Source organism: Xenopus laevis, chromosome 3S (assembly GCF_017654675.1).
Source record: "Xenopus laevis strain J_2021 chromosome 3S, Xenopus_laevis_v10.1, whole genome shotgun sequence".
Lineage (NCBI taxonomy): Eukaryota > Metazoa > Chordata > Amphibia > Anura > Pipidae > Xenopus > Xenopus laevis.
Window position 1 is genome coordinate 71,921,675 of NC_054376.1, and position 19,711 is coordinate 71,941,385.

A 19,711-nucleotide genomic window follows, 5' to 3' on the forward strand; every position below is an offset into this window, starting at 1 on the left:
GCATAAACCAAAGCAAAATAACAAATCAATTAAAATGACTTATTCCACTAAATTTAGGTAGTTTATTTTTTAAAAATACATATTGATTTTGAGCTAGTTGTAGATGATGTTCCTAACTAGCTCCTGTTTGCTCAATAATGATGCCAGTCTTAAAGGAGAAATATTGTTCATTATATTTTGGGTTTCTGTACAAGCCCAAGTCAACCACAGCATCTGCCATTCTCCACTTTTGTATGGAGGCAGAGGAAAGCAGATCCGTATGCATTTTTTAGTGAATAAACAATTAAAAAAAAAACTATATCCCTCAAACAATGTAGGTCTTTATAAAAAGATATTGCATAAATCAGCTCATATGTAAAACGCTGCTTCTGTTCCTCAAGTATTCTTTTTGGGGGTGTAGTTTTTAGCAGGGACAATTCCCAGTATTTTCTATTATGCAATCCCCAAAACCAGATGTCATGGCTATTGTCCTTTCATTTGTTCGAATTGTTCCAATATGTAACTTCTAGGCAACAGACAAACCAAAGTACCTAAAGATAGGTTGTGTCTATGACAGTCTAAACCTCTTCTGTATATGTGCGATCACAGATTGCCAAAGGAATAAAGAGCTAAATGTAAGAAGATCTAAGAGAAAAGCATAGAGATTTTGCATGGGCTGGTGGGGTTCTCTCCTAACAGGGGTACCAGCCCAAGTAAAAACTTATTTCACTGAGAGGTGCGTTACAGCTTAATACCACCCAGTAATATAAACTATACATGTACAGGTATGGGATCTATTATGCAAAATGCTCTGGACCTAGTGTTTTTGATCTTTATACCTGGTCTTTTAGAAAATCATGTAACCATTAAATAAACCTAATAGGTTGGTTTTGCTTCCAAAAAGCAAATATAATAATATGTCAGCTTAGAAAAAGTTCAACGTACTATTTTTATTATTTAAGAGAAAAAATAAATAATTAAAAAAAGTTTTGATTATTTTGATAAAATGGAGTCTATAGGCAATGGCCTTTCCATTGAAGCTTTCTGGATATCTGGTTTCCAAATACAGATCCCATCACCTGTCCTTTCAAAGGAAGTTCAGCATTTCTGACCTGCTCCACTGTATTTTTCTGTACTCATTCAGAGGCCCCAGTGTTTGCTTACTCTTCTGCTTAGCTAGCCCTCCCAGGGGCTGAGTAAAACAATGAGCTATGTAAAGTGATGTTTGTATTATATGCCATCTGGGAAAATAGTATAATCCCTTTCTATTCCTACTTCAAATTCTCCTGGCACCCTATACATTCATTCCTGGGTTCCCCATTATGCCCTGTGATGTCTCTCTACAGCAGTAAAAAAACATTTGTGTATTTTTAAGATTGGAATCTAATTATTGTTACCTTCATATTTTTGTAATGGAAAGTCAAATGTATAATTTACACACAGCAAAGTGAAAAAAAACACGAAGTGCTAACGATTTAACATTAGCTGAAATATACGGAAAAGTGGAGCGTGGATAATTTAGCAAGTAGAATGAGGTACAACCAAAAACATTTCCCCAAATCTACATGGCAAAACTGCATTTACTCACTATGCTGCAGAGTCATTGAGCTGATATTCTCTTGACCTGTTGAAACACGCCTGTACACCACCATCTTTCCATAATCTTTTTATAACTCCAGCTAGTTCTGCAGTCATAAAACCTTCTTCTGCTGCTCCAGCCAATACAAAAAGCTGGCGTGCGTCATCCTTTAGAGAAAGGAGGAAAATTAACATCAGATCAAAGATAAACAGAGCAAAATATCTGGATAAATTTTTTTTACCTGAAATATGAAATGATAATGGTCTTTCTAAACCCTGGGAAATTATTTTATTTTGCATTATCCTCTAGTCTATTTTATAAACCTGGTGAATATGGATTAAAAGGAAGAAATTTACCCTTGCAATTATGTGTAAAGGTGCATATATTACAATGTTTCTTTGTGGCAAATTATGTCAATCAGCAAAACTCAAATCGAGCAACTTTCCGACAAAAAGCAGTAGCCTTATTGGCAGCACTGACGATACACAACAAAGCAAAGAGACCTTAAAGGGATACTGTCATGGGAAAAAATGAATCAGTTAATAGTGTTGCTCCAGCAGAATTCTGCACTGAAATCCATTTCTCAAAAGAGCAAACAGATTTTTTTATATTCAATTTTGAAATCTGACATGGGGCTAGACATATTGTAAATTTCCCAGCTGCCCCAAGTCATGTGACTTGTGCCTGCACTTTAGGAGAGAAATGATCTTTTTGAAAAAAAATTTTTTCCCATGACAGTATCCCTTTAAGTTTCAAGAGACACTAGCTTAATGTGGCTACAGGCTGACAGAGGTAACTTAACATAGGATTGTTTCTTGATTTACTTCTCACATCATTTAAACTTACCAAGAAAATTGGTACTTTGGCACTTTGAAAATTATAATAGGAATGTAGCCATATTACTTGTAACAAATCAGAGCACTGTTTTTTTTTTAAGGCAAAACAATTAGATTACCAGTGCACAGATAACTCCCCCTTCATAGTGGACTGCTGCGAACATACCAGTCAGAACACAGGGTAGAGTGGTTGTATTTTAGTAATATAATTAACTGCCTCGCAAGGATGAAACATGTAGTAGCTTCAATATAGCGGTTTGCTCTGTTAAGCTCAACAAATACCAAAAAACATGTATTATTGACATTAATAGGTGAAAAGCATATTCATTGTCAACCCTATTCATTGAACGCATGTTAAACAAAGGGGTATTCTGCCCCTGTAATATAAATGCCGAGCACACGCACATGGGGAGGAAATGTAGCCGGCTGGGTTGCCTTGGCCCTCCTCTGAATTTAATTGATACATTTGTTTTCTTTAGCCCTGCTGAGCTGAATACCTGAGTTTCATTAAAAGCAACTGTTAGAATTGATACAATAGTTGCTAATATCCCACAGATGCTGCTAAGAAAAGTATCAACTAATTGTATCAACTAAATGTAGCAAATTGTAACAGTTCAGAATGTTCCTGGATTACTGAACTGCCAGACTGAATCACTAGAGCAGGGGTGTCCAAACTACGGCCTGTGGGGCGATCCATTTTTAATTGGCCCGCAGCAAATTCCAAAAATATACCAGAATATGGGCCACACATGAAACCTGGCAGTATTGCATTTTTTTGGTATGCTGTAAAGGGTAGCTGGAGCAGGACCTGTAGGCAAGAGTAGGTGGAGCGCAAGTCACTTGCACCCTGTCACCAGCTGCTACTAACTTTTCCCAATAATGTTGGTGCGCCTTGCGATTCCCAGTCAGTGCTGCTGCTAACTTGCATGACTGGACTCGCTACTTGTCCCGGTGCTGACACGGAGGCAGCTGTGGGAGTAGAGATGGGGAGACGAACAGAAGCTTTTGACGCGAGTGCAAGTACGGAGTGAGTAGAGGGGGAGAGGCAGCTGGTTGCATTCCACTTCAGCAAGGCAGCAGCGTTTGTCATTCTCCTTCCACTGGCTGCTCTCTGCCATTCCTTCCCATTGGCCACTCATGCTGCCTGTCTGGGTGCAACTTGCAAGTCACAGGTGCAAACATTACTGCTGGGGGTAAACATTATACATCCCCTAACCCCAAACCTATACTTTTTTTTTTATAAGAAAAGGGACCCAGATCTGCTGGTGATTCATCATATATACACAGTAATGTCTGGCTTTATTCAAATGATCTAAATATAAATGATCATGTATTTTAATCTATTAGGTTTTTGTCTATGCGTTCAGATGTCTGCAGTGTAATGGTAATATCAATTCTATGGTGTAATGTGAATGTGCTTGCAGCTTATCTCCTAGTGTATTTCTAGTCTGATTCACAACAAGAAGAGTGCATCATTTATATAGTACAGTGCTGAGTTATCTTTTTACTTGATTTCATTGCTCTGACATATTCCCAAAGTGTCACACTAATAGTGAGGGAGTAGCGCACTATAAGCCCTATGTGAGTAAGTAGCGCACGTATAAGCCCTATGTGAGGGAGTAGCGCACGTATAAGCCCTATGTGAGGGAGTAGCGCACGTATAAGCCCTATGTGAGGGAGTAGCGCACGTATAAGCCCTATGTGAGGGAGTAGCGCACGTATAAGCCCTATGTGAGGGAGTAGCGCACGTATAAGCCCTATGTGAGGGAGTAGCGCACGTATAAGCCCTATGTGAGGGAGTAGCGCACGTATAAGCCCTATGTGAGGGAGTAGCGCACGTATAAGCCCTATGTGAGGGAGTAGCGCACGTATAAGCCCTATGTGAGGGAGTAGCGCACGTATAAGCCCTATGTGAGGGAGTAGCGCACGTATAAGGCCTATGTGAGGGAGTAGCGCACGTATAAGGCCTATGTGAGGGAGTAGTGCACGTATAAGCCCTATGTGAGGGAGTAGCGCACGTATAAACCCTATGTGAGGGAGTAGCGCATGTATAAACCCTATGACCCAAATTCACCAAGCGCCTAACGCTAGCGTCAATTCGCTAGCGTTGGGCATTTTCGTTACTTCGCAAATTCACTAACGAACGCTGGCGTAAATTCGCTAGTGTTACTTCGCACCCTTACGCCTGGCGAATTTTCACTACAGACGTAACTACGCAAATTCACTAACGCACGCAGTGTACTGAACGCTACCTTTTATGCTAGACTTCCTTCGCCACCTCAAACCAGGCGAAGCGCAATAGAGTAGATAGGGATTGCTTCAAAAAAAGGTCAAATTTTTTCTAAGTCCCAAAAAACGCTGGCGTTTTTTTCTACATTATGGGTGATAGGCTGAAAAAGATCGAAAAATTTTTGGGGCTGCCCTATTTCCCCCCTTCATTTCCTAACTCATGGCAACTTAACTATACAGTGGGCACATGTGTAGGGCAATTTGCAAAAAATCCCAGGCATTTGTAGTGATTCTACGTATTCCTCCATTGAAATTTTAATTTGGCGCCGTATGCAAATTAACCATCGCTAGCGTAACTTCGCTTAGCGAATCAACGCTAGCGCAACCTTACGCTACCCCTGTGCGCAACTTCGGATTTTAGTGAGCGCTGGCGAAACTACGCCTGGCGAAGTGTGGCGAAGTTGCGCCTGGCGCAACAACGAATCTTGGTAAATCTGCCCCTAAGTGAGGGAGTAGCACAAGAGACAATTTAATTAAGATATTGTACTACTTTTAAAAATAAAAAGAATATGAAATGTGTTTATGCTAAATAAAACACTTGTGTGACTAGTAGGATGTATTAGTGAACAAAGTCCCACACTGAGGGGAGAGTTAAGACTACTTAGAGGGCCAAGTGCAAAATTTAAGTTAAACTAGAATATAGCAGAAAAAGGGAGTAGCGCAAGAGACAATTGTATTAAGATATTGTACCACTTTTAAAAAGAATTTAAAAAAGCTCACCGCTCTTGAGGGATCACCAAAATCTATCTTCAGTCTGCCCATTGCCCGAATAATGGCAATAATGGATTGAATTGTGTTACTGTAAACAACTGCCTTGTACTGTTTGCATTCTTCTTCTGAGTAACCGGCTTCATGGATGATTCTAAAAATGGAACATGTAACAATATATATATCCTTGTAAATTAACTATGTAAATAGAAACAAAGAGCATGAACTGATACCATTTGCATTACCATCATGCAATTATAGCTCTGCATCTGAAGCAGACCTTGGAATTAGTCTGAAGCTGCCTCAAGAATTAATGCAGAGAGCTGGGATCCAGAAAGAATATTTCACAGATTTGCAGACAGCACAAGTTATTGTTCATCTGCCTGCCCCTAAAATCAACAAACAGATACCGTATATACTCGAGTATAAGCCGAGTTTTTCAGCACTCAAAATGTGCTGAAAAAGTCTACCTCGGCTTATACTCGAGTCAGCGATAAAAAAACCCACCTCTGGTAGATGAAATAGATGTATTAAAAAGACCCCCCTCATCCGTGCAACACACACGTACATACACAGACAATGCCGGACTGCCAGCTACCGGCGCTGCGGTCAATACACTTTAACCCAGAGCAGATAACCCCCAGGAAACCGAGCAAATTTCTTTCCAAACAAGCTCACAGTATAGGGAGCGGATTAAAGGAATGTGGCAGTAGAAACAACCACTACAGGCCATGGATCCTCCCTCACTTGCAGGCCCGAGCAACCCTCCAGGCTTTCCCTGTCATCCGACCCGGACGTGTGCGACCCTCCAGTTGTTGTTGCACTTGCTGTACCTGCTTCCCTGTGTTGTGCATTTGCAGCTGGAGGTCTACAGGTTAGACACCCTGGCTCTGCATTAACATATGTTATCAGAGTTTGACATAGACCAGTGCATGCTTTCTGTCTCCTCTGTGCCTTGTCATTTTTGTGTGGGGAGTGTGTGTGTGTATATAGTATATGTGTGTGTGTGTATGATGGCGTGGGCAGAAAAAATGTCTGTAATATAAATCCACTGGGGGGGGACAAATTTTCAGTGATTTTGCTGTAGTGATTGCAGCATAAAGGGTTATAAATGGAAACTTTTTGTTAATAAAAGGAATGAAGTGTAGTTTGATTTTGCCAAAAATTACCATCTATACCTGCTTGTCTAATGGTCTTAGTTGTTTCTAGGCTTATACTCGAGTCAATAAGTTTTCCCAGTTTTCGTAAGTAAAATTAGGTACCTCGGCTTATACTCGGGTCGGCTTATATTCGAGTATATACGGCATACACAATGCCTTGCATAAGTATTCACCACCTCTTCCCACCCTAAAGCTTTCCAAATTAGCGGCCTGGGTGCTGGTCAACAAATTACTACATGATAGGCAAACAAACCCCACTCCAAGAACTTCATATAACAAATTAAAGGTGATATTTTATTCTAAATGTTTCCGCACCCTCACTGTGACTCTCCTGAAGAAGGCCCCAGTGAGGGTGCCGAAATGTTGAGAATAAAATATCACCTTTAATTCGTTATACGATGTCCTGGATGTTGGAGTGCGGTTTGTTTGTGTATATATATATATATATATATATATATATATATATATATATATATATACATATATATATACATATATATATATATATATATATATATATATATATTTATTTATTATTTATTTATTTTTTTGTGATCTACACACATCAAAACGATCATCGAAGGGGGGGGAAAAAAATCAGAAACAAAAGGAGAAAACTATAAACGTTTTGATTGTATAGGTAATCACCCCATTGCTGTGAACCTTTTTAATAAGTTCTGGTGCATGTGTCTTCAGAAACCATACTTACTTTAATGGGTCTAAGTGCAATATTTGTCAAATCAACTCACAAAACATTTCTGAAGACAACACAGTCCGAAGAGTTACAAAATAGACCAGATAAAGAAGGCTTAGTCAAGCAACAGCCTTTATAGGCACTATAGGAAGTTGTCAGGACTGATCGAAAAGTATGGCATCTCTAAAGAAATCAGTCTTAGCAATAGACTGAGACTGGGAAAGACTGTCAGAGCAAGGTCTACAAACATACTAATACAGCTGCACTGGAGTGGTTTAAAACCAAGAGCCTGCATGTTTCAGAAAGGTCCTGTTAAAGTCCAGACTTTGGCAAGACTCGAAAGTGCTATTCATCAAAGTTTGCCCATCCAACTTGACAAGCTGCATGTAAGCCACAAATCATATTTTCTACAATACTGCAACAATAAAATACATTTTTTATTCCAAGTTGTAAAACAAAATGCGTAAAATCCAAGGGGGTTAATGCTTATGCATTGCACAGTACCTGGTTTCAAATAGCACTATATATACGGTTTTAAAGAAAAGAAAAAAAAAAACTTTATATGTAGTCGATTGGCTAACACTGCTGCAGTATCCAACAGGTTGACACATTTCTAATTAGGTTTAGCGAAACTGAAGTTGAGTTTGTGATAGTTACTGGCTGTAACTATTCACTTATAGACACATAGTGCTTGAAAGTTTGTGAACTCTTTTTAATGTACAATAATTATGCATAAATATGATCTAAAAGCATGATCTGTTTTTTCACGCAAATCCTACAAGTACCGTAGTTAATAAAAATGTTGCTATCATAGGCACTTCATCAGAAGTTATTTTGAGATGGGTGATGGACAGGTCAGGCACAGACATAAATGACAACAGCAGGCCAGATCAGATCTGATGTGGGTCAACCTGTACATCACTTAAAGGGGACCTGTCACCCTAAGAAATAATTTCAAATTCTTTTCTATCATGTTAGTTGAGCAAAAGAAACTTTACTTACACTGTATTTATTATTTACATTTTGTTTCCTTCTGTCTTGGAATTATACAATCACAGCAAGCAGGCAGCTGCCATTTTGTGGACACGGTTATTAAGGGAAATTGTGTATCACCCCAAAATCTTGTGTATGAACCAGAATGGGGGACCTAATGTCCATGTGCAGTGCCCTACACAATTATAGAGCCCGAGGAGGGAAGGGGGAATGTGAGGAGAGCAGTGACATCCAGGAAGTGCTGAATGGAAAGTGAAAGTAATTGACTGCCCCGCCTCTATGCCACGGGCATAGAGGCGGGGCAGGTAATATTTGATTGACAGTTTAGATATTTAAACACCTTTATAACAGGTATGGATGTTTTAATGGAAAAAAATTTTGGGGTTCCATATTTAATTTGGAAAGGACTTTCATTATGCAGTTTTTTATGTGCAGATGACAGGTCCACTTTAAAGTGATACTGACACTAAAAAAATACTTTTTAAAATATGAATGTTCATTAAAAGTTACCTATAGGTCATGCTGTTTTTTGCAAGTGATTGTTAGTTGAAGTTCCTAAACTTGACTGTTTTGCCAACCTGACTGTCCCAATTTGGCTTGTCAGTTAAAGTTTTCTAATGCAAACGGACTCCTGCTGCACAAATATGGTAGCCCCCTCATTCGCGATCACAGGGAGTCAGATAGGTAATGTAAAAGCATTGGGCAAATACTTTATGGCAAAATTATAAATTTTCTGGTAGAAGGTTCATTTTCTGGTGTCAGTATCTCTTTAAGCTCTCAACATCCCTGAGTTGAAGCTGTTCTATGAGGAATTGGCTAAAACTACTTCAAGCCAACATACAGGACTGATCAACACTTACTAGAAAAGTTACTGCAAGCAAAGGTTCACATTCTTTTGCTACACACAAATATGTAATTTTGGATAATATTCTGCAACAGAAAAAAATAAAAAATTATTATGTTTTTTGACTATTTTGTATATATGGATTTTCATTACATTATCTCATTTAAAGACAACAGATCAAGTTTTAGATCAGATCAGTTATTTATGCAGTGATATTTTTACTTTGAAAGGTTCAAAAACTGCACACCACTATATTTGAGGGGCTAAATTTAGAAAAAAAATCATCTAAAAAGTTCACATAACACTCAAATAGATTGCTTATGGTTTATAACACTCCATATAGATTGCGTATTAATAAAAATGGCATTATATACAGAACTGTAAAATAGATTTAAAGTTTCAACCAGATGGTCAATATTTAGTGTTTTGTAGTTCAAAAGTTATTAAAATAAACAAACTGCAAACCATTGAAGAGAAAAAAAATTAAAAAAAAAAACAAAAAACAAAACTTACTTCATTTGTTTAACAATTGTGCTTTTGCCAGATTCCCCAGCGCCTGCAAAATAAAATTGTTTACATGATCATCTTGAACAATTATAGCGAATTACACTTTTAAATAAACATCTACACAATATACCTTAATATGACAGTTCTCTTCTGTACTTAAAATTGTGAAAAAAATGTTAGTCCTCTTTAAATGAATGAAAATAAATAATTGATAGCACCCTTAAAGGAAAAGTTCAGTGTAAAAATAAAAAATGGATAAATAGACTCTGCACAATAAATTGATCCTCAGCATGCAGCTCAGATTCAAAAGCAAACAGTTATGACCAATGTGGACCCCTAAGTCACTGATTGGTTACAAGCTGGTAACCAATCAGTGGCAACCAAGAGAGCTGCAAAACAGGAAGTAGTGTTCTGGCTATTATGTTAGACATCCAGTCACTCCAGCATTTATACATTACATTTTTGGCCAACTATATTAAAAACGTTTTATTTTGCACAGCCTATTTATCCAGTTTTTATTTTTATATTGAACAATTCCTTTAAACCCCAGTGCACTACTGAGCTTCCTTACAACAGATAAGGTTAATGGGTCACATTGTGTCCTTCAAACCTACTGCTTTACTCTGCTTGTTCTCAACAGGTAGGGGGCAAAACAGTGCGGTTGGGTGGGGTGAAAGAAGTCTTTCTTATATCACCATATACCCCAGATGATGGCTTGTGCACTGATAAGCTACAACGGTCCTTCAGCTCTTTGGCCCAGAGGATGAGGTGTCCATGATTTCAAAAAGAATTTCAAATATTGATGTTCGACCATAGGACAGTTTTTCAAATTCGCCTCAATCTGTCTTAACCCTTTAAGTGCCAGCAGAATTTGATATTTCATTTGCACTCAGTACCAGTCATTTTTTTTTTTACATTTTGTATGCTCTCAATTTCGGGGCATTTCCTGGGGGGGGGGTAGTTTACCTAGGAAAACTATACATTGCTTTTTTCAGACGAACCTGAGCTGGAACAAGATTTAGAGCTGTAAATATTTTAATGATATAGGGGTTTATACCAGAAAAACATTTTGAATGTAATATTTAACTGATTTGGAAAGCCTCAAGTGTCTTGAACATGCCAATACCAGATATGTAAAGCTTTATGGCGATTTCAAAAACTCCCAGCAGTATATTACCGAATTTCAAAGCACTACATTAGAATATGGCACACTTTAGATTCCATAGCCAAAAAAATCCTGCAACATTAGGTTTATCCCAGCAAATATTTTTGAAAAGTACACATCTGGTGAATCCAAAATGGGTAACCATGTCTTTATAATCCAAACTACCGAGTAGTGATGCTTTCCCAAAATTGTCTTTTGATAAAACATTTGAAAATTTCCTCAAAGCTTCCACTTTCTAGTATCTTATCTCCTACACAGTATTATGTACTAGGGATGCACCGAATCTACTATTTTAAATTTGGGTGAACCCCTGAATCCTTCGCAAAAGATTCGGCCGAAAACTGAACCAAATCCTAATTGCATAAGCAAATTAGGCATGGGAAGGGGAAAACATTTTTACTTACTTGTTTTGTGACAAAAGTCAAGTGATTTCCCTCCCCGTCCCTAATTTGCATATGCAAATTAGGATTAGGTTCAGCCTGGCAAAAGGATTCAGCCGAATCCGAATCCTGCTGAAAAAGGCAGAATCTTGGCCGAATCCCGATCCCGGTGCATCCCTATTATCTAGAAAACATCTTAAATATGAATGCCAGGGGTCCACCGAGTATTTGATGCCCATTGTGCATAGGATCAGCCGAATCCAAAATGGGTAACCATGTCTTTCTACTCCAATGCTTTCCCAAAATTATCTGTTTTGATCATATATATAAAAATCCCCTCACCTTACACTTTCTAGCATCTTATCTCCCGCATAGTAACGTAGTAAGTTAGCTTGAAAAAAAGACACACGTCCAACAAGTTCAACCTTTTAACTCTTTAAGGAGAAGCAAACCCCAAAGTTAAAAAACCCCTACCGCCTACCCTACATAGAGCCCCCCTGCCTTCTCTCCCCCCCCAGCCCAGCTGCCACCCCGTGCAAATGCCCCTAAAGGCCCCCATACACGGGTCGATAAAAAAGCAGACAGAGTGTCTGTAATCAGTAGTAAGAATTACAGTTTGAATATTTTAGCTTGGCCAAGTAGGTTTTACAGACAGAAACAAGCAAACAACACCTACGCAGAGCTGAAAATGCAATAAAATGGCTAAGCATGCACCAAATCGCAATATAATCACTGAAATAACAAAGAAAAGGTATTGTGGTTAGTGATACGCTATTTGCAATAAAACATTTAAAAAAAAACAGACAAAGTGATAAGAGAAAGAATATTGTGTATGCGTGTGTAAAAAAAGTGTAAGTGTGAATGCAAGTGTTTGTGCGTAGCATGTGCAGCAGCAGGACACATAGATTTAACTTACCTGCTGCTGCCTTGGGGCCCCTGGGTAATTGCGCTCCAGGGGCCACTCGATCCGCCCTCTGCTCGTTGCCTAGGGGCGGGCAAACAAGCTACCCAACCCGAAAGTGCTGCAGATTGTAGAATCTATGTTCTTTGGCACTTACGTGCTCTTATTCACAGAACGTAGATTCTACGATCCGTGGCATTTAAAAGCGTTAAATGAGCTTTGGCTGAGAAAGAGTAGGTGTGTTTCTGGATAATGTTTATATATGGTTTCTTCAGCAGGGTAGCATTTTAACTTTGAATGCAGCGAAAACTATGTTCAAATACAATAGTTTGCAAAATATGCCTCAGCCCATGCAGTAAATTTCCACTACAGAACCGTGTGTTTCCATTAATAGCAGCTTTCACTTTTGCATATTTTGTGAATCTTTAATGATTTTATATACTGTAGATGATGAAATTACCAATGCTTTGCAAACTTAAAGGGGAACGATCGCATAAGTGAAAATTTAATATAAGCTTCAGCACACTGAAGTAAATACAATCAATTAAATATTCTGCATCGTTTCTGAAATAATCAAGTTTATGTTCACTATTCCTCTCACAGCATCTGTTTCTACTCATTCTGTCTTCTTGCAGCAGTTGGGAGCGAGACATTCATGAACAGTTAGATCCAATACATCTTATGGGGGGGGGGGCTTCCTTTCCTAGCAGATGTATTAGAGCTCATTTAACTGCTTATAACTGATTCCAGTACAAACAAAATCTAACAAAATAACTGCCTTTTGCACAAATCCTGCATGTAGAAATACATGATGTCTGGTGATTTTAATAGAATGAGCTCTAATACATCTTCTAGGCAAAAGAAGCCCCCCAATGAGATATATTGGATCTGTCAATGACTGACACCCAACTGCTGCATGAAGAAAGAATAAAGAGAAACAGATGCTGAGAGAGGGATAGTGAAGATAAACTTGATTATTTAAGAAAGGGTACTGAATATATAATTGGTTGTATTTAGAAAGTTTCTTAATTCAGTATGATGAAGTTTATATTAAATTTTCATTTTCACAATAGTTCCACTTTAAGTTAAGGAACATTATACTTAAATTGTAGCAATATTTGTCACTTTGCTGTTGAAAAATGTGGCATAACCTTCCTTCTCTTTACTTTTGACAGAATGATCACGTCAACACAAAAGAAATGGATGGCACTCCGATCAAAAAGGTATACAGGTTTATTGCATACTCCTGCAGGGATCCTATGCCCTACGCGTTTCAGGAATCAATCCCTTAATCATAGGCATGATTAAGGGATTGATTCCCGAAACGCGTAGGGCATAGGATCCCTGCAGGAGTATGCAATAAACCTGTATTCCTTTTTGATCGGAGTGCCGTCCATTTCTTTTGTGTTGACGTGGATCTTAGCAGTGGGGACGCTGTGGACAGAGCACCCGATAGGAGACATATGGAACAGCAACAGGGAAGGTGAACTTTGAGTGGTCCTTTTGTTTTTGAGAGAATGATCACATGGATGCTTTTTTAGCATTACACAACTTTTCCAGTCTTTTGTTGCTCCTGTCACAACTTTTGAAACATATTACTGGCATCAAATTCGAAATTAGCATATATTTTTCAGAAAACAATTACATTTCTCAGTTTCAACATTTCATGCAAACCATCACATTCTGTATTTCAGACAGATATCTGGGTAATCAGGGAAGGCCTGAAGTCAGATTGAAGGGGCTGAATTGGCAGCTTAAATCTACTTGGCTGTGACCAGCTTTAGAAAAAAACATAGCTTGTTAAAATATCCATTATTTTGGATACTCAAATAAGTAGCACAAGTGATTCAAATGTGGTTACTTTCCTTCTACTGTAAAAATAAATAAAGGTCTTGTGTTTATCGGTGATGCTAAAGCAACCATTTGCCACTACTCAATATTCAAGCTGTTGCTTAGTTTATTTCCATGGTTGTAACACAACAATGCATACCTACAAACATCCATTTGTCATATTTAATGTAGAATTATGAGTGAAATACTAACCAAGAGTTTATTTATATCCTAATAATTGACCTCTCATTAAAGGAAAACTTTACTCCAAAAATGAATATTTAAAGCAGATACAGATAGTTTAAATCATTTTAAGAGAAATATCAAAGAATCTTACCAAACTGGTATATATATTTAAGTAAATATTGGCCTTTTATTTCTCTTGCCTTGGACCACCATTTTGTGATGGTCTGTGTGTTGCCTCAGAGATCACCTGACCAGATATAATGCAACTCTAACTGTAATAGGAAGAAGTGTGGAAGCAAAAGACTAAACTCTGTCATTTAATTGGCTCATGTGACCTAACATTTATGGTTTGTTTGGTTTATTTATGTACAGCGCCCAGCTGTGACATCACAAAAGGGATGGGATGGGACGGGCAGGCGCGTCTATAAAACCGGAAGCTGGAAGTTGGCAGTGTAAGGTCATGAGCAGGCAGAAGACAAGCAAATGGGGCAGCAAGTTCAGCCGAACCCACCTGACCCACGGGTAAACCCACTGGTATCAGGCTACATCAGTTATTTGCTACATTTAGTTGATACATTTCTCAGCAGTATCTGTGATATATTAGCAACTTTGTATCAATTCTAACAGCTGCCTTTAATGAAACTCAGGGATTCTGGTCAGCAGGGACAAAGAAAGAATGTATTAACTAAATGTATCCCCCCCCAGAGATATTTTAGAAGGTGAAAAATTAAACTCAAATTACCATAGCAACCATGCATTAATATGAATAAGAGACTGAAATATGAATAGGAGAAAGCTTGAATACAAAGAAGAAGAATAAAAAGTAGCAATAACTATTACTTTGTAGCCTTAGAGAGCATTTATTTTTATATGGGGTCAGAGACCCCCATTTGAAAAATACAAAGATTCAGATGAAGGCAAATAATTCAGAACTATAAAAAAGATAAATTAAGGCCAATTGACTAGAATAAGACATGCTAGAACACAGTAATGGTTACCCTAAAGGTGAACCACTCCTTTAAAGGAGAAGGAAAGGTTAAAACTAAGTAAGCCTTATCAGAAAGGTCCATCTAAATATACCAGCAAACCCCCAAAGTAATGTTGCTCTGATTCCCCTGTCAAAAGAAACGCAGCATTTCTTTCCTTCTATTGTGTACTCATGGGCTTCTGTATCAGACTTCCTGCCTTCAGCTTAAACCTCATTGCCCTGGGCAAGAGCATGCTCAGTTTGCTGCTCTCCCCGCACCCCTCCCTTCTCTACTGTAATCTGAGCCAAGAGCAGGGAGAGACTCAGGCAGGAAGTGATGTCACACCACATTAATACTGCAGCTCCTATTCTAAACAAACAGAGAGTTTCTAGAGCTTTTTACTCAGGTATGGTAAAACATTCTACAGAATAAATATAGCATTCTAGCTTGCACTATTGCAGCTAATCTATTGGCAATAAAATGCCTCCGTAGCTTTCCTTCTCCTTTAAAAAAAAAAAAATCTTCATGACAGTATTAACTCAAGCCAAAAATATAAATTGGTTTGTTTTGAACTTTTGTAGACTCCAAGTCAACTAAGTCAACTAAGCAGGTATACATTATGATTAAACCTTAAAAGGGTTCTGTCATGGGAAAACATGTTTTTTTTCAAAACACATCAGTTAATAGTGCTACTCCAGCAGACTTCTGCACTGAAATCCAAGTCTCAAGAGCAAACAGATATTTTTTATATTCAATTTTGAAATCTGACGGGGCTAGACATTTTGTCAGTTTCCCAGCTGCCCCCAGTCATGTGACTTGTGCCTGCAATTTAGGATGGAACAACTTTCTGGCAGGCTGTTATTTCTCCTACTTAATGTAACTGAATCAGTCTCAGTGGGACTTGGCTTTTACTTGAGAACTGTTCTTAGATCTACCAGGCATCTTGTGTTAGGGAGCTGCTATCTGGTTACCTTCCCATTGTTCTTTTGTTTGGCTGCTGGGGGGGAGGATATCAATCCAACTTGCGGTACAGCAGTATAGCGTGACTGAAGTTTATCAGAGCACAAGTCACATGACTGGGGGCAGTTGGGGGACTGACATTATGTCTAGCGCCATGTCAGATTTCAAAATTGAATATAAAAAATCTGTTTGCTCTTTTGAAAAATGAATTTCAGTGTAGAAGTCTGCTGGAGCAGTACTATTAATGGATGTGTTTTGAAAAAAACATGTTTTCCCATGACAGTATCCCTTTAAGTAGCATATGGCTTTTTGCAATAGATTTAACGTCTCTGCGAACTGTGTGAGAACACATTTTGGTGATAAACTTGGATGGGATCTTGATCTCTGGTTTTTAAAAAGGTACTTTTTGCAATAATGCTATACAAATAGCTTTACATTCACCCACACTGAACTTCCTCTGATATTTCTCTGCACAGACTCTTGTCAGTGTCCAAATCTTTCTAGAGAGAGCAAATGTCAAACTTATAAGACCATGTCTGATTAACGTTAACACAATCCAAAGATGGCTCTCTGGTGGATAACAAAAGATGAGGTTATATTCAGCAGGCTGCTAGAGACACATGGTCTGATGCATTATTGCTCACAGAATGACATATGGTGGAATATTCAAAAAAACAGCTCTTAACAGGTAGGCAAGATATAACCTTAATGGCCCTAATGTGTCCACTTCAGGACATCAGCAAGTTAAGTGTGATATGTGCAAAAGTCCTTTGGGGCTTGGGGCATTGAGACTGCAGATTTTTTACACATCAGGCAAATGTTTCAACCACAACAGGAAATAAACTTGTATTATGACCACAAAATAGACATGAATGTTACAAAAAAAGCTACCCACTATAGAAAAGATGAAATGCAGATGAAGATATGATTTTTTAAGTTAATGAAAGAATTTGATTATGTTACGCACTATAAATGTGCTAATCTTGAATTAATTTAATGGCCATAAGACAGAAAAAGAAACTTAAAGTGGACCCGTCACAGAAAAAATGTATTCAAAATCTTATTTTATCACATTAATCAAGCAAAATTAAGTTTAATTACACTATATAAATTATTTGAATCTTGTTTCCATCAGTTTGGGAAGTCATAATTATAGCAAGCAGGCAGGAGCCATTTTGGGGACACTGTTATTAAGACAAGCCTTGCATCATCTCAGAATCTTGTTTGTGCACCAGAATGGGGGACCTGATGTCCATCCCCATGCCCTGGCTACACAATTAAATGGTGAAGAGAACGGGGAAATGTGTGGAGAGCAGTGACATGTAGGAAGTGCTAAATGGAAAGTGAAAGTAATTGTCTGCCCCGCCTCTATGCCCAGGGCATAGAGGAGGGGCAGACAATATTTGATTGACAGCTGAGATTTTTAAATGAGTTTACAACAGCTATGAATGCTTTAATAAAAAATAGAAATTGGATTTCATGTTTAATTTGAAAAGGACTTTTATTATACAGATTTTTGTTTCTGGGTGACGGGTCCACTTTAAAAGCAACTCTAAACTAGGACATATAAGAACAAAGTTTTGCATCTATATTTGATGTGGAGGTACTTTTTTCTGATTTTGGAAAGAATCAAAGGAAAATGCATTTCATCTCTCGATTCATTAAATTATGTTTAAAACAAGAGGTATAAATGAACTTTTACATTATCAGAAAACTGCTTTGACAGCTACATTATTGATACACAATACAAAGCTGTTGTATGCCTCAGCTAGGAAGTACAACAAAAGGGCCCATCAGTTGTTATTTAACTACAACTCCCACAATTATAATGGTAGGTGCTGTCGTAGAACAACTGCAGATATCAGGCTCAACAAGTGCAGTTCATTATAGATGTCCCACTGCCTTTGTTAAGATATTAAATTAAGATGCTACTGTGATCAAAAAAAAAAAAGAATTTAATTGATGGATGCAGACAGGCGATAGGCAATTTTGATTTAAACTAGAAGATTCTCATGTGCATGGTCGGACATAACTTTCGTACGACCAGGAGAAGAACATCGGCTGATCTGTTCTTTTACTACTTTATTTGATCTGAATGGTTAGTGGCAGGTCGGGAGATGGGGGAAGTCCGATCGTTTGAGGATTTAAATGATCGGATCTTTGCATCTATGGCCAGCTTTATTCCTTCCTTTAACCTGCCCTAATACAAAAATCACAGCAATAAATAAAGAATCACAGCACTGCAGCCCAAAAGCAGCAGAGGTAACAAATGATAGCCGGTGCGAAGGCAGTTCGGGGAGATTGTCGCCACGAAGACGAGGAGATTTGTTGTTGGGGCAACTAATCTCCCCGAATCTGTCCGTGTGCCCTTACCCTAAATGTATCAAAGTAGTATATCTACGGTGACATTCAAATTAAACCCATTAGTTAAGCTTTGGGCTCAAGCAAAAAAAAAAGCGAGAGACTGGAAAGTATAATTATGAGATGACAGACATGTCAATGTAGCTCCAGTCTGAAGACAGATTCATTGGGTGCAGTCACTAACCAAACAACCCACCCACTGGGGTTAATTAGGGAACAAGTATATATGTGCTGGGTGCCTCATTGGATTTCAGCAGCACTGTAAGGTAACAAAGTGCAGGGCTTGGAGCTCTTACTCGTGCAGGATTGGGCAGTGAATAGAGCGCCGCTCCCTTTTCAACAAGCTCCCCCTCTGCCTACATCAGCTCATAATGCAAACAGCACAGGCCTGCCGTGTTACACATCTCACAACGAACGCTACACGGTGAGGCCAAAGCATCAGGCAAATGTGCGGATTAACTAATCGGCATCCCCAGTGCATCATATTTGTAACCGCATGGAATCATGGCTCCGACAATTGCCTAATGTCATGGGGCGGGGGGGGGGGCCATGCTGAATGAAGCTTAGAAGTAAGGCTGCACTACAACTCCCACTAGCCCTTGCGGAGCTGCAGCTGTTTTTAAACGTCACATTCCGCAACCCAATTGTAATGTTTCTGGAAGTTGTAGTTAAACCAGCACTTAAAGTTCATAAAATGCATGAAGTGATCATACCGAGCAGAAGCAGCTTCACCTCCCGGGCAGCCTTCTCTCCGTCCTCCCTCAGGTTCCTATCGATCATTTTGCTCCTCTCCACGGCCGCCTTGTCTTCGGCGCTCAGAGTACATCCCATGGCGACGGTTCTCCGTTCAGCCCGAAGGCGAGAGACAGGACAGCAAGCCGGAGCACTGCGGCGAGGTACCACCCGGATGGGGGCGCAACGTGACTAAGTACGGGTGCCGGGATACAAATGGCACTGAGAGGTCCCGCGAGAGGCGGCCCAGTTAATAAGAGATAATGATGATGAGCTGCTGTCCTGGCTAGACGTTCACTCCCCAGGCTCCTCCACTTCCACACAGCTGCTATTGCGCTCCCTCGAGCGTCCCTCGCTCTCTCTCTCCTCCAGTGGTGACGAAAAGTTTGAAACACGCATGCGCAAACTTACGAAGAGCTCCTCCTGAGTATAGGACGCGGTTAACTAAAGTACCCGGATGAACGAACTAACGTCCCATGATGACTCGCTTTCTATTGGCTAGAAAAGACAAGTAGAACTTGTAACTCTTTTAGTATCTGAGAACGGGCGAAGAGAAAGCGCCGCTGAAGCGTGAACGAAACACGTGACGGGAACTGAAAGGGTTATGCGCAAGGGGTGGTTCAAAGGAAAGCGGAACCG

The 19,711-nt window shown here is 39.1% G+C and overlaps 1 protein-coding gene across 1 annotated transcript in view; it reads right to left on the reverse strand.

The window, feature by feature from the left end:
- Positions 1 to 19,469, reverse strand: part of gnai1.S (guanine nucleotide binding protein (G protein), alpha inhibiting activity polypeptide 1 S homeolog) — a 32,760-nt gene extending 13,291 nt beyond the window's left edge. Inside the window, 4 exon segments of the mRNA NM_001090896.1 lie at positions 1,568 to 1,725; positions 5,404 to 5,545; positions 9,596 to 9,638; positions 19,054 to 19,469. Of these exon segments, the coding sequence (NP_001084365.1) occupies positions 1,568 to 1,725; positions 5,404 to 5,545; positions 9,596 to 9,638; positions 19,054 to 19,171 (461 nt within the window). The 5' untranslated portion in view covers positions 19,172 to 19,469.
- Between the last annotated feature and the right edge of the window lie 242 nt (positions 19,470 to 19,711).